This window comes from Epinephelus fuscoguttatus, linkage group LG8, assembly GCF_011397635.1.
Source record: "Epinephelus fuscoguttatus linkage group LG8, E.fuscoguttatus.final_Chr_v1".
In the NCBI taxonomy this organism is placed as follows: Eukaryota; Metazoa; Chordata; class Actinopteri; order Perciformes; family Serranidae; genus Epinephelus; species Epinephelus fuscoguttatus.
This window is the reverse complement of record NC_064759.1, coordinates 23,957,990-23,971,953: the sequence shown is the minus strand read 5'-3', so window position 1 is coordinate 23,971,953 and position 13,964 is coordinate 23,957,990. Positions and strand designations below refer to the sequence as shown.

At 39.5% G+C, this 13,964-nt stretch overlaps 2 protein-coding genes across 3 annotated transcripts; both read left to right on the top strand.

Annotated features, from left to right (window-relative positions):
- The first annotated feature begins 478 nt into the window (after window positions 1-478).
- On the top strand, window positions 479-2,705 carry LOC125893223 (transmembrane immune signaling adaptor TYROBP). 2 transcript variants are annotated; one of them, XR_007449844.1, is made up of 6 exons: window positions 502-666; window positions 777-797; window positions 892-1,029; window positions 1,127-1,194; window positions 1,296-1,424; window positions 2,117-2,705. XR_007449844.1 is itself a non-coding variant. In XM_049583785.1 (5 exons), the coding sequence occupies exons 1-5, from the start codon at window positions 630-632 to the stop codon at window positions 1,350-1,352; spliced, it is 321 nt and encodes a 106-aa protein (XP_049439742.1). In that variant the 5' UTR covers window positions 479-629; the 3' UTR covers window positions 1,353-2,704. The 2 variants fall into 2 exon arrangements, 1 of the variants encoding a protein (XP_049439742.1); XM_049583785.1 differs by having other exon boundaries at window positions 479-666; window positions 1,296-2,704.
- Window positions 2,706-6,024: 3,319 nt separating this feature from the next.
- LOC125893542 (casein kinase II subunit alpha-like) lies at window positions 6,025-13,526 on the top strand. The gene is made up of 15 exons (XM_049584270.1): window positions 6,025-6,161; window positions 6,885-6,976; window positions 7,300-7,376; window positions 7,545-7,673; window positions 7,769-7,880; window positions 7,999-8,100; window positions 8,192-8,242; window positions 8,376-8,435; window positions 8,565-8,648; window positions 8,760-8,870; window positions 9,030-9,131; window positions 10,245-10,345; window positions 11,051-11,199; window positions 11,352-11,441; window positions 12,676-13,526. Exons 4-15 carry the CDS (start codon window positions 7,573-7,575, stop codon window positions 12,789-12,791), a joined length of 1,179 nt encoding a protein of 392 aa, XP_049440227.1. The 5' UTR covers window positions 6,025-6,161; window positions 6,885-6,976; window positions 7,300-7,376; window positions 7,545-7,572; the 3' UTR covers window positions 12,792-13,526.
- Window positions 13,527-13,964: the final 438 nt, after the last annotated feature.

The window sequence follows — 13,964 nt, the reverse complement described above, 5'->3', positions numbered from 1 at the left end:
TTGACAAAAACAATAAAGGTGCACTTTCATTTCGCAGACAGGACATCACCATTAGCGATAAACCTGTGGTTTAGCAAAGGCACACAGACTAAAAGCAGCAGTGACTGTGGCCGCCCGCCTGCTCTAAACCACAGGTCATGAGGAAATGCTCTATTCGGAGATACAATCGCATGAATTTCAGCAGAAACTGCAGGTGTAGTGAATCTGACCTCACTGTGTACAGCTCCTTATCTTAGAATCACTTGGACGTGTTCATTTGATACTGTTTAAGACAAAAAAGACAAAAACGAAGGCCTGAATCCTCATGATGAAATGTGACAGAGTGGAAGAATTTCTGTTTTTAAGTATGACACCTGCAGCTCTCACATGAATGTGACATTACAGAGATGAAACACCAGCTTCCTCTTCTGTGAGTGGACTCCCACCTCCTTACACAGTCACATGTTGACAACCCTCACACCTCTGCCAGTGTCGCCTGTGGACAGCTCTTCATCTGTGAACCCTCCTACATCTGGCTTTCTTGTTTATGGGTGCGACAACACTGCCATTTGAAAGAGCACAGACGGACCACTGGCCCTCAACCTGTCTGTCTCTCATTTCCTCCCCAGTCAGAGAACAACATAAAGAAGATGTCTGATGCTCTTTGCATTGTGGGTTCGATGTTTGGTGAGTGGGTTTCTATTTGTGTTTTGACAGTGAATAATTGTAGCGATGAGTTCAGGCACTCTCTCAGGTGTTATTTTTATTTGAGGTTTTAATACCTGTCTGTCTTTCAGGCTCAGCAGAAGGACAGCAAGGTAGGTTGCTTCTTTAACTCTGCTCCTCTTGTGGGATGCTGCAACATGATGTGGGTTGGTTTTGTATTACAACACTGTCTTCACTCTTTCACAGGCTGTGATTCATGTTACCTGATAAACATGGGCTCTGTCATAGGCATTATTGCCTCTGATATCCTCTTGACCATCTTCATCACTGTTTCTGTGTTCTGCTTTGCGACTCACCAAAGGAGAAGGAGGGATTCTCATGATGGTGAATGCTTACTTTATATGTATGGCTGCTGATTTGTGCCCATGCAGGGTGGTGATATGGCAGGTGGGGAGTAACTTTTTCTGATATAAAATCACAGGTAAAAGAAGTCTGCCGTCATCGGTATCAAAGAAAATGGCATCAGAGGTCACAGAATCTCCCTACCAGGTACAGCAAAAAAATATTAGAGCCTTAAAGATGCTAAATATGAAAATTATTTTAGGTTATGTGTGTTTCCATGATGAATTGTTTCGACTTTTTTTCTGTAGGAGTTACACGGAGTCCAGTCAGATGTGTACAGTGAGCTTCGGCACTTTAGGAAATGAAACAATGGAACTATAAAAATGCAAGCTATATGTGGATGACACCACACACTCTTCTACACACATCCTGTTTAGGTAACAACGTACATTATGTTTTTGCATGTATAATAGATATATTAAGGACTGTGTTGTGCTGAATGTGATGTTCGCTGCTTCACATTCTTGTTTTTGTGAATCTTAAGCTGTTTTCAAATTTGTATTTAACTGATTGTAAATTAAAGTATTTAAAGGAAATGAAAAAGATGCATTTGTATTTATATTCTCAGGAATTACTGGCAACTTGATTTCAGATACTGAGATAAAAGCAACAACTTAAAGGTAGATTTGGTTCTAGGTTACTAAAAAAATGGTTGTTGTGCTCATTTCTGATGTCATTTTCTGACATTTCTGTAAACGCTGTAGCAGTTTACTGTGTTTAAACAGTTTCCATACGTAAGCCGGACACAAATTTGTCAAAACTTCTTTATTTCACATGATCACACAACAAAAAAAATACATGTAAAAATCTAAATGTGGATGAAAAAGTCCCAGAAGCGACTGCATTTGGAAGCAGCCAGTCGATGACTCAACAGATGACAGTCCCTGACTCAGTATGAGGAAGAAATAGAATCTGGAAAAGGAGAGAAAAACAATTGCTATTCAACATTACACTCATATCAGATGAATAACAAAGCAAGGTCTAGGAAACTGTTTCTCATAATTAGACGAGGATGAAATGTAACTCATTTAAATGTGTATGATGTGGTGTGGTTGTTTCCCTGAATCAGACTGAACGGATAGAGATATAAGCACATTGGAAACACACCTTCGCAAGATCATCAGGAGGCTCGGCTCTTTGCTGGAGCAGAGAAGCTACTGGGCATGTGCTCTGGAGGTGCTAAAACATATATGAGAAATGACAGATCTTTCAGGAAAGCAGTCACTGTATGCATTGGTTATCAAACACTGTTGTTACAATATTCACTAGTGGAAGAAAAAGCTGATCTTACCTATTGGATAGTACGTTTCAGAGCTGATAAATTCTCTAGTTTCTGTGGGAATATTAAATATCAATTGTTCATTCTTTGATTGCTCAGAGCACAATTCTCGGGGACACATGCCCCCAGTATTCAAATATGCTAGAAATATGGGTAGATGCAATCAATGTCAAACACTGTACTTGCTCCCTGTTTACTACTTCATTACTTTCAAATGTATTAGTGGAAAACTATTGAGTGTTATGTATGCTATATCAATGTTCATTGTTGTAGTTTTTGGAAAGTATTGGTATATAATTTTTAAAAATGTTATGTCATAGTATAGTCATAAAAACATCTTTAAAAATGTCATGATATGTCATAAAAAAAAACATTAAAATGTAAGTGTGTAAACTTGTTTTGTGCATCCTTCAATCAATCAAAAATGGCCTCAATAAGTGGTACTTATTATTATTGCTTTGTTTTATCTTTAACTATTGACCTATTTTTTTTATAAGGGTGAATATTTTTCTAAATTTATTTCACATATTTAATTTGTGTATTTCTTCCTGCTAAATACTTACTTTTTTTAATTATTATTTTTACCAATAAGTTTTTTCATGGGTTGAAAGACGCTTATTTATCATACCACTAGGACTGTTTTTGAAGGCATATAACAAATATTTTATCTGTATTTGAATATTTTGTAACTTTACCTTCAAAGAAAAGGAGAAAAAACACTTTGGAATTGATTTAAGAACTGTGCCCCAATTTTGTTCTAAATAAAAATTTTAATTAACAAAACAAACAAAAAATGGCACTCAAAACTTCTGATCTAAGATTTTTGTTTCAAAGTGCTCTAAAATGGTCAGATTAGTTGTTAAATTTCTCAAAAGAAAATTCAAGTGGGAATTTCCCACCAAAATCCCCCTGAAGGGCCCCGCCCCAATGCCAAATATGTGGTGCTGTCCCTAAAAAAAGTACATTTGTTTAATAGAATCTGATCTTACCATCATGGTCCGCATCTCCTCTGTTCCCAACTGGAGCAGGTCTGCCATTGTTTTCCTCCAAACTATCCGGATCCACCAGTTCTCTGCTTATGTATGGGGCCATCATACCATTCAACTCATGAACTCTTTCTGGTGTAGCCTTCCTCTGGAGACGGCCAGTCACTTGGTCCCCACTCAAACGAATAACATGTTGTCCTGACAAATTTTCAGCCCCTTGAGTGTCGATCATCACTCCTTCCTCACTGTTGAGATCAGTCCACTCCCTGCTTGCTGTGTCTGCCCCACGTGGCTCACCGAGCTCCCTGCTCCCCTGGTACTGAACCAGCCTCCTGCTGATATTCACTGACCCCACATTGGTTTCCCGCCTTGAAAGTGCTTTCTCCACTACTTTAGGAATCATGATTTCATCACTGTCAAGGCCTTTGAACGCATCTGGAAAGAGCAAGTCGTTAGAAACAATGAAATCATCTCATTTGCATGTATTTTTTGCAAGTATTAATTTGAATTCAAGGTAGCACACCTCTGCTTTCACCTCCATTTTTATCTGATACTTCAGGTCCTGAAATATTAAAAAAACAACTTAGTTTTGTTCAAATTCAATGGAATATTTTTTCAACATTGAAATAAAAATGAAGCAAAAAACCACACCTGTTAATCCATTGGTGTTAAAATTCTCTGTAGATCTTGCCTCTGACATATCTGTGAAAGGATTGTTAAAGAAATCTGAGGCACTCAATACAGCAATTATTGAAAAAGCCTAGTCATAGGAACAGTTAAAAACATACCCATGGGTTTTAGCCATTAAGGCCTTCATCAGGGCAAGTGACTTACTCTTGTGACTGAATATCTGTGAATGAGTTTGCTGCTCTTTAAAGTGAAATTCTGCTCATGACAAGCTCCGTAAAACAGCTTTTTGTGACAATGTGGAAATCAAGGTGAGACTTTTGTTATTTTATAGACATGATGGTACAGTATGATCCACTGCACCATCATGTACATATTTTGACAGGGGAGAAAAGAGCACAAAAATGTACCTTCAGAATCTTGCTCATTTACGGGCCTAGATGAAGGGTTTCGATTTACTGCAGACATGAGAAAACACATGAAGATAATCACTGGGGTGGTTTTCATATGGTAACGATCAGATAATGTCAAAGGTGCTCGCTACTGTACAACCTGAAGATTGGGCTAAGCGATAAAGCGACACAGTTACCAAGAACGTCTCTGTTCTGTTTTTTGTCTCTCATTTGTGACCTGGTGTTTGAAACTCATGTTTATGTTCATGGGGAACAAAAAGTACTTTGAGGATCTGGTGAGATGAGACCTTCCTGTTTTAAAACTGAATTTATCTCAGTGTGTGAGTGAGAGTTGTATTGTGAAACACAGACCTGTTGTACTTGCAGGTGTGGTCTTTTCAGTTGTCGTGCCAAATGCATCTATAACAAGAGTAATCGACAAGTTGTGTGATCAAAGTTTGCAGCAGTGGTATAAACAGGTATTAATGTCATTTCAAAAGGCAGTGCTGTGTCAGTTTTGCATGTAAAAAACAACATAAAAATGATATAAAAATGACATTATCTCACCATTTAGGAGGCTTAACACATTTTCCCTTTGCGCTTGAAAAGATAGAGAGACAAGATGTTATTCCAGCTGTCCTATTTTATAAATCTTTAACGTACACTACAAAGCATCTGATTATTTTTTCTCTCTTTAGGTGGGTTTACCTCTAATTGGGGCTGTTACCACCATAGCTGCAAAGGGAAGAAGTAAACAACACACAAAGCTGAAACAAATAAAACAACAATTAATTCAGGGTTGAAATGCATGTTTATGTTGAATTCATTGCATTTGCAGCTTTGGGAAAACATATTTCAATATATCAATTATCTATTAGACACAATATAAAAACTTACAGCTTCATTGTTGACATTGGTCCTCAGTTGTGTCCAGTGTTTGTCAGCAAGAGTGCTGTTACGCTCTTATGTACTGCTGCTTCATCCTGATTTTTCACCTTTAATAGGTCTCACCCCGGTTAATTACAGATTCTAACATGACGTATCAGATTCAGCAGTCAAAGACTTCTTTTGTGTGTTTAACAGTGCATGACTTACAGGCAGAGACGCAGCAGTTTGAGTTTACAAGGGTCTATTCATGATATCAACTCCACATTCAAACTCAAACAGAATCTTTCTCTTTATTATGAGTTGATTACAGGTGATTGGTTACTTCGGGAAAAGACCCCTGGCTTTTTCTTTGACTGAGGTAAATGATGCCACAGAAAAGGTATTGTTTTTGTCACTGCCTCGCCATTGTCCTTTTACCCAGTGAGCCCTATATTTTGCCTGACAAAGAGCTTTTTAAAGCAGGCCGGCCCTGCACTGAGCATCTATAGAGATGCCTCTTGGTAGAAGTATCCTGAAATGGAGGGCACAATAATGCAGTACTCAAAGCAACAAGTTAGGAAACAGTGTGAATTGCAGTCTCATGTGTGTGCATGCTGTGCTAATACTAAAAATACTTAATAAAATGTGGATTGTGTAGGCCTGCTGAACCATATATGCCCTCAACAGTCTTATAACAGAGCTCATGGTGGTTAAATGTGCATGTTGCTTGTGGAAATGACCAGTGAGTTTGGGGTATACAAATGACATTATAATTGTGACTGAATGCTGAATGCACATGCAGATAAAAGTTTGTGCCTCAGTCAGACCTGTTGGTGGCAAAGGGAGCTACAATCTCCCCCATGGAACAAGGAAAAAGGTAGAGCGCCCTCTGCAGGAGAGGCTGTTCGCACTAAGCTCTTGATCCCAAGCATCGCCATATTGACGTCCCAACAACGCTGAGAGGTAATCGTGTTATTTAACCACAAATCGTCGCAGGTTTGGACCCGCTGTTTAGTGTTTTATACGTGCGGAAAAGCCGAGAACAAGCCACACAGCCTCGGTGCCTTTCTACGACTCGATCACAGTGTTTGTAGGATGTTTTTTCAAGGCGTTGTCAGTCAGTTGCCTCGCCAGCCAGCAGGCTATTCACTCCCCTAGCATGCTAGCTTAGCACTTTCCAGCTTTAGGAAATACATTTTTCGAAGCCGGTTGTTTAGCTGTACGTAAATAATAATCACTACAATGATTATTTGACCATTTCGACGCGGCGTGTTTACTTATTCACGTTACAGCCCCTTAATGTGGCCGAAAGCTAGTTGTGACTTTCCAACCGGCTTTTCCCTCTGCTGTTGACGAGCTAATGCTAACGAGCTAGCAGCCCGACCAGCTGCCCGGTTCGCCTGATAGCTAGCTGCTAGCCGTTAGCTCCACTGCACTTGTGCAGGCCTTGGGCCACAGAGGGTTTGTGCGTACACTCACCTTTTCATTTAAGTATTTAGCGGGCAAACTGGTTATAACTGAATGAGTGTCTTGTGCCAGGGAGACCATTTGTCGGTTGAATGCATTTAATAAACCCATTACTTTAATGTAGCCTCACTTAGCTGTATTGGCTCACATAGTTTGTTCATGTTTGCTTAATTGACAGCATTGATTTTAATCAACCTACTTTCTGCCCTTTTTCAACAGGAGATACTGCCTTGGTGTAGCCCCCAGTGATGACTGTATTGAGCCCTGTACCTCCTGATTAGACTGGTTGGATGCCCCCTTTTAACATTCAGGTCTCTGTCATTTCACACACCACAACATGTAGACTAATGATTTAGTTTCTGTTGATTTTTCTTTGTTAGGATCCGTGTTATTAAAATCAAACGTGGCTAATTTGAGTTACTATTTTTGCTGCCTTGGATGAAACATCCGCAGTATCGTTTGAAAGTCTCGTATACAGATCAGCATCCTGTGTAACTGGAGAAAACGTTTTCGAGTTAAGATGTCTTTTAAGTCTTGATTAGCATTTCTCAGTTCTACATCTGGTGTTGAACCAATGTGGTGTATTTGGCTGTAGTTGGCTAACGGTCTGTTTTATATCTGTGTGCCCATTTAGCTTTCTTACCATAAAGGCATCTCAACTGCTCCTGTCTCAATTCATCCAACACCATCATCCTGGAGGGAACCTCCCAGGTATTGTGTTGCCTTATATATAGATTACCTTATATCACCTTTTTACTTATACGATGTCCTTAAGTGTAAACCACTATATGCTTTGATTTGACTCACGTTTTTTCCGTAATGTGCATCTATTTTTGGTGCAGTCTTAATTAACTAACTTTTTTATATTATTTGTTTTAGGAGATTTAGAGAAGATCCCGTGTAGAATATGTCTGGCCCTGTCCCAAGCCGCTCTCGAGTTTACCCTGATGTAAACACACAGAGACCTCGGGAATACTGGGACTATGAGTCCCATGTTGTTGAATGGGGGTAAGGCAAATGGCCGCTGTTGGTGCTTTAGTTGTACTTGTTGAGTTTCAGCATTGTTCATCGTGGCTTGTGTTTTGTTTTGTTTTGTTTTGTAGGAACCAAGACGACTATCAGCTAGTCAGAAAACTAGGGAGAGGCAAATATAGTGAAGTGTTTGAAGCCATAAACATCACAAACAATGAAAAAGTGGTCGTCAAAATACTGAAGGTAAGGAAATAATCATCTGATTATTCTGATACTTTATTTGTTTTGTGTTTCAGTTGAACAAAGTCATAAATTTTGTCAGCTGAGTGGCGATACCTCACATGCCTTTGTCTGTTCACAGCCGGTCAAGAAAAAGAAAATCAAGAGAGAAATAAAGATCCTGGAGAATCTGAGGGGTGGCCCAAATATCATCTCACTGTTAGATATCGTCAAGGATCCTGTGGTAATTTTATTCTCCTTTTTGTAGGAACCTAAATATGTATAAAGTTTAATGCAAACACACATGTACATTTTATCTCTTGTTTTTCTTTCAGTCCCGAACCCCTGCTTTGGTCTTTGAACATGTGAACAACACAGATTTCAAGGTAAATATCAACAATTTGTTGAGTTGTAATTTGGGATATGCTAATGCTTAATCCCTTTTTTTTCCTTTTAAATATATCACGTCTCATATATTTGTATTATTTTTTTTTTATTTTTTTTTTATTTTTTTTACAGCAATTGTATCAAACCCTATCTGACTTTGACATACGGTTCTACATGTACGAAATCTTAAAGGTAAGAAGCGTCTTTTGTTACACTCAGTTTGTTACACTGTATTTTATGGTCTGCATTGGTTGTTCATTTCCCAGAAGCCTTACTTAAAGTTTGAGTTACTTCAGTTTAACATTCCTTTTTGCCTAACAGGCTCTGGATTACTGCCACAGTATGGGGATTATGCACAGAGATGTCAAGCCACACAACGTAATGATTGATCATGAACACAGAAAGGTATTATCTCACGTGCTGACCATTCCTCATTTCTTGTCTTCCCAACTGTGACACTAGGTAATAACAGTTGATTAAAAAAATGCGCTCAACTTAATTTTCTTACACTTCCAGCTCCGCCTAATCGATTGGGGTTTGGCAGAATTCTATCACCCAAACCAGGAATACAACGTGAGAGTGGCATCGAGGTACTTCAAAGGACCTGAACTGCTGGTAGACTACCAGGTGAGCCTCCTATACACTTTGTTTTATTTCTTAAATGATGCCAGATTTACACAAGTTGGTTTTTGGATTTATAGTACTACAGATGAGATGTACCTTTGATTTTATAAAAGCAGCCATGAAGCCAGTTAAAACTGTTTCACCGTTCTATATTATCCATAGATGTATGACTACAGCCTGGACATGTGGAGTTTGGGTTGCATGCTCGCCAGCATGATCTTCAGAAAGGAGCCTTTCTTTCACGGTCACGACAACTACGATCAGGTATGTGTAATCAGGCCTTTGTAATGAAGTCTTTTGTGTATGTGGTCACAAACCTGCGGCCTAAAGAGAGCATTGCATCATACATAGTATTATCAGTTTTACATTGTCAAACCACATTTTTGTCATACTGGACATTGGCCACATAGCAGCTCTCCTGGAGCACCTGGGATTTTATGTCTTTCTCAAAGTTATATCAGCTGTTATTGAGCAAGGCAAGACATTTATTATGAACTTTTTGGGAGTTTGGACACAGGTCACAACACATTTTACTACCATGCATGTGGTCATTTGTGTTGTAGGCTCTCCATACATACACTTGAACATTGAGCATAGTATTTCCAATTTATTCCATGGCTCTTTGGGCTTGTGTTACTATAAATTTATGTGACACTACAATTAAAATGCTGTTTCAGATCTATTGGTAGGCAATAGTAAATGTTGATTTAACATTTTATTCAAATTTGATTTTGAATAATCTCCTATAATTAACACACTGTGCTCAGAGGTAGAACTCATTATTTCTCTAGAGATCAGTCAAATCATGTATAATTCTATGAAATTAATTAAAAGTAAGGCTTGCGTAATAAATTAAGGAAAGTTTGCTATTTTCAAAATATCAAAAATAGACTTGTCTAACTAATTAAAAATTCTAATGTTCAAGATGAGTGTAAGCAGGGTTGGAAATTAGCACCAGCCATCAGCCAAATGCTGGTAAAATAAGCAAGTAGCTGCTAGATTTGCTTCACTCACCAGCCAAAAAAACAGTGGTAATTTATTGAGTGACTGGTAGATTTTGGAATCCGCCAGCCACAGTGGCAGGTGGACAAGGAAGTAATATAGGCAGTGAAACCTACTTATTACTGAGGGATGTCCACTGGTTTACAAATCTCTTCAAGCTGTAAAAATAATTAATGTAACGTGCACATTGTTTATTTTCAACATTAAGTTCTACATCACTAGTTTCCCATAATTACTTCTTCATTGACTCCATACAAACCCACTCCCTTATTGACTATAACACTGTAAACTGTGAAGGAATCCATGCCCCATAACACCCTGCATATGCTTTAACAACTCTCTTAATGGTTGAATTATGCTTCCTCTTATTTGCAGCTTGTGCGAATCGCAAAAGTACTCGGCACAGAGGACCTCTACGACTACATCGACAAGTACAACATTGAGTTGGATCCACGGTTCAATGACATTCTCGGAAGGTAAAACATTGTGGCCGTTTGACCAGGGCGAAGTATCATTGACTGTTTTGACAAAGATTTTGACTAATGAATGTCTCACATTAAAGGAATACTTCACTCAAAAAACAACCATTTGTCAATCAGTTACTCACTGATTTGCAAATGGTCATTTCGTGAGTGAATTACTCTTATCAGGACATGACTAACTGTTAGTCATGCTGTGTTACTTTGAATTAGTGAAGAAAATTTTGTTTCTCTCACATGCCTCCACGGAACAGCGAACATAGTGATTCACTGATGATATGGGGATCATGTTTAACAACAGCAGAACTATATCAGAACATCAGTTTACAAACTCTCACACAACTACTGCAGTGTAATCCAAGTCTTATTTATCCAGTCATATGCTCAGTCCCTCCTGAACACATGTATTTTCGCTAAAACCTCACTATTTAAAAGTGAACTGAACATGAAACGTATCTGTGCTCTCTTCAAAGCCTGTTTTCTTTTTGTGAAAATTCATGTGTTTGGTAAGTACTGATCATAAGACTGCAAAATTAGACAGTCAATTAGATCATTGTTTGCTGTTTTCCGTGGAGGCACGCAAGAAAACCAAAGCTTTCTTCACGAATTCAAGGTAACACGGCATGACTGACTGATTAATAAATGGTCTTTTGTGAGTAAAGTGTTCCTTTAACACTCGATGACCGGTTTGTTTGCCCACAGACACTCCCGCAAAAGGTGGGAGAGGTTTGTGCACAGCGAGAACCAGCACCTGGTCAGCACAGAGGCTCTAGACTTCCTGGACAAACTGCTGCGCTATGACCATCAAGCCCGCCTCACGGCCAGAGAGGCTATGGATCATCCCTACTTCTGTAAGTTTGTCTCTCCCTGTTTTTATCACCCCGCCTTCATCTCTTACTCATTGCCTGAGTCAACTGCCTCAAACCAAAGTTTGAGCGCGCTATGTTAAGTGGCTTGATTGTGACAACACATTTGAGGTGCTCAAATAGACTCTTGTTCGCAGATCCCATCGTTAAAGATCAGGGAAGAGGGGCCACTCCTGGAGGGATGGCTGCCAGCTCCACGCCAGTCAGCTCCTCAAGTATGATGGCCGGTAAGTACTCCTGCTCAGGACGACACGTTCCTCTCACAATCTGAGTGTTTAAAGGTTCCCTGTGCGACATTCAGAGCCTTTATTTAGAAGCAAACCACTGTTTTCTATGTAAAGATGAAGTGAAGTAATGGCTTCCTGAGCAGAAAATGAAGTCATGCTAATTCTGTGTGTGTGTTGTAATCTCAGCTTCCCTGTGGTTATGCTCAACACTAGATATATACACGCACACAGATGGGAGCTTTCTGTCCATACGTGGCGCTCATTTTGTCCGTATTTGTGCACGTTTTCTAAAAGTGTACAGATACGGACAAAACGTAGCAGTAGCATCGGAGATCGTGGGGGCATTTTAGAATTGTCAAAGCAAAATATCACCGTAGGACAGAGAAAGAAAAAAATGGCAGAACAAATTGGTTATATGGTAAAAAGACTTCTCCGTCCACGTCGCAGTGTATTTAATGGCCTCACAGACCACCACCATCTACAACACTGCCTCTGTTAAAGGCACATGATTACAACTTTCTCCACCGTCGCCATGTTTGTTGTTGTCAGAAACATTTGACTCTGCCTTTTAGTGCCATGCAGTGGATGTATCTATGCCAACATAAAGGCAGTGACAGTCACAACATTTGCAATGAAAGTATATAATTTTATACGTAAAGGGAGTATAATGAGCCTTAAGCTGGTCCAGTCATGTGTGCATGTTGATTTATGTGTCTGCCACTGGCTGACTTATCACAGTTGCTTTGCATTGGGCTCAGACGGGAGTTATCGCTGCCACTGGGACAGCGTTGTTGTGGAAGTGTAGCGCCCACCCTCTGGTTCCCCAATGGTCAACATTGTTAGCACAGTTGGCATTGTTTCCGTGGTTTAGCTTTGTCTATGGAGTTAGCATTGTTAGCTGCTAGCCGCCAGCTCAGCCACCTCCATGGTGAGAATCGTGTCCAGACAACTCGAATGCACAGAATTTTGCATTAAGCTTCTTTGAGAATGTTATGTCTTTTAAAAATAGCTGAAATAAGATTGTGACAGACTCTGTCTCTGTTTTCTGACTAATTTGGGTGGACAATTAGAGGCGCAGCTGGAGAAATGGTCAGGTTGTAAGAAACGCTACATCACAATCTGACTGTTTCATTGGCTGCAATCAAAGTTATATTTCTATATTTATATCCGATTGTGATGACATGTAAATATGACTGGTTACCAAATGGTTAACAAGCCCACTGTTTCTCCTCAGGTATCACCTCAATGTCCTCCTCACAGCCACTGGCTAACATTGCTGGATCACCCGTCATCTCTGCTCCCAACACTCTGGCCACACAAGTCCCCGCAGCCACCGGGGCTCAACCCTGAAGCCACTTCCTCACCCGTGTTTATGTGTGCTCATGGCCATGTCCTGCCTAGCTCTCACTGCGGCCCAGGGCCATGGCTCCCCTTTTTATGTTGAAAATAACAAAGAAGAAGATTTAAATTGCTTTTCACATTCAGTTATATTTTGACACCTGGACTTGACAGAAATGTATTGTTGCACCTGTCAGGATTATTAGAATTAATTTGGGTGTGTTATTTGACAATGCCATTGTCTAGAAACTCTAATAAGATGTAGACATGAAGAGAATGGATAATAAAATTTATTTTGTATGTTCCAAATATACAGTCTTGCTTGAAACTGTTTGATGGGGATCCTGCTGTATTACACTGTGAACCTTTACAAGACTTCACATAACAAGAGTCAGGAATCTGGTGTGCCCCACCTAACAGTGCTCGCCGGTTGCACACGATGTAATGTGCAGGAGTTGTTGGTGTTTTGAAGTTGTTAGATGCTATAATTCTTTAATTGGACTTTTGTAGATATTCTACAGTTACTGTCAGGTTGCATGCACCCAATGCTGAGTATCACAGGGTCAATAGTTTGCCAATTTTATGTTACTTTCACTTCTATATGTGTATGTATGTGTTCATGTTTGTTTTTTATGAAGTCTCTTACACATGATTTTGATTACATAGACAATTTTGTAACTTTTTGTTTTATGTTGGGAGGAGTCATCACCTACAAAAACAACTTCAAAAATAAACAATTTAAACAGGTTTTGCAGGCCAGACATGTTATTGAGTATACCGTCTGTAGAGTAGTCGCACTGGCAATGTGAGAGAATTCATAATAGAGGAGTGTAGTCAGCATATCCCACAGGACAATTTGCCTTTTGATAATGAATTAATTTTGGCACCAAATGATCTAGTGTGTGATCAAAGCAGAGTGGATTCCCCAGCTTTCTCGCTCTGTGTTCATACAGTCACATCTGAACAGAGTGCAGTGCCTTTATCCTTAATCATTTTCTACAGTGTTTTTTTATTGTTATCATTGAAGTATGGAGGCATAAAATGTATCTCTACAAATTTCGAGAGAGCATCAAAAGAATGAGCCAACCTTTTCCTGTCAGTGCTGGCCAAAACAGGGAGGACATGCACACCCCAGACTAAATCCCACTCTAACTACAGTAAAGAGGAAAGTAAGTCTGCAGGGCT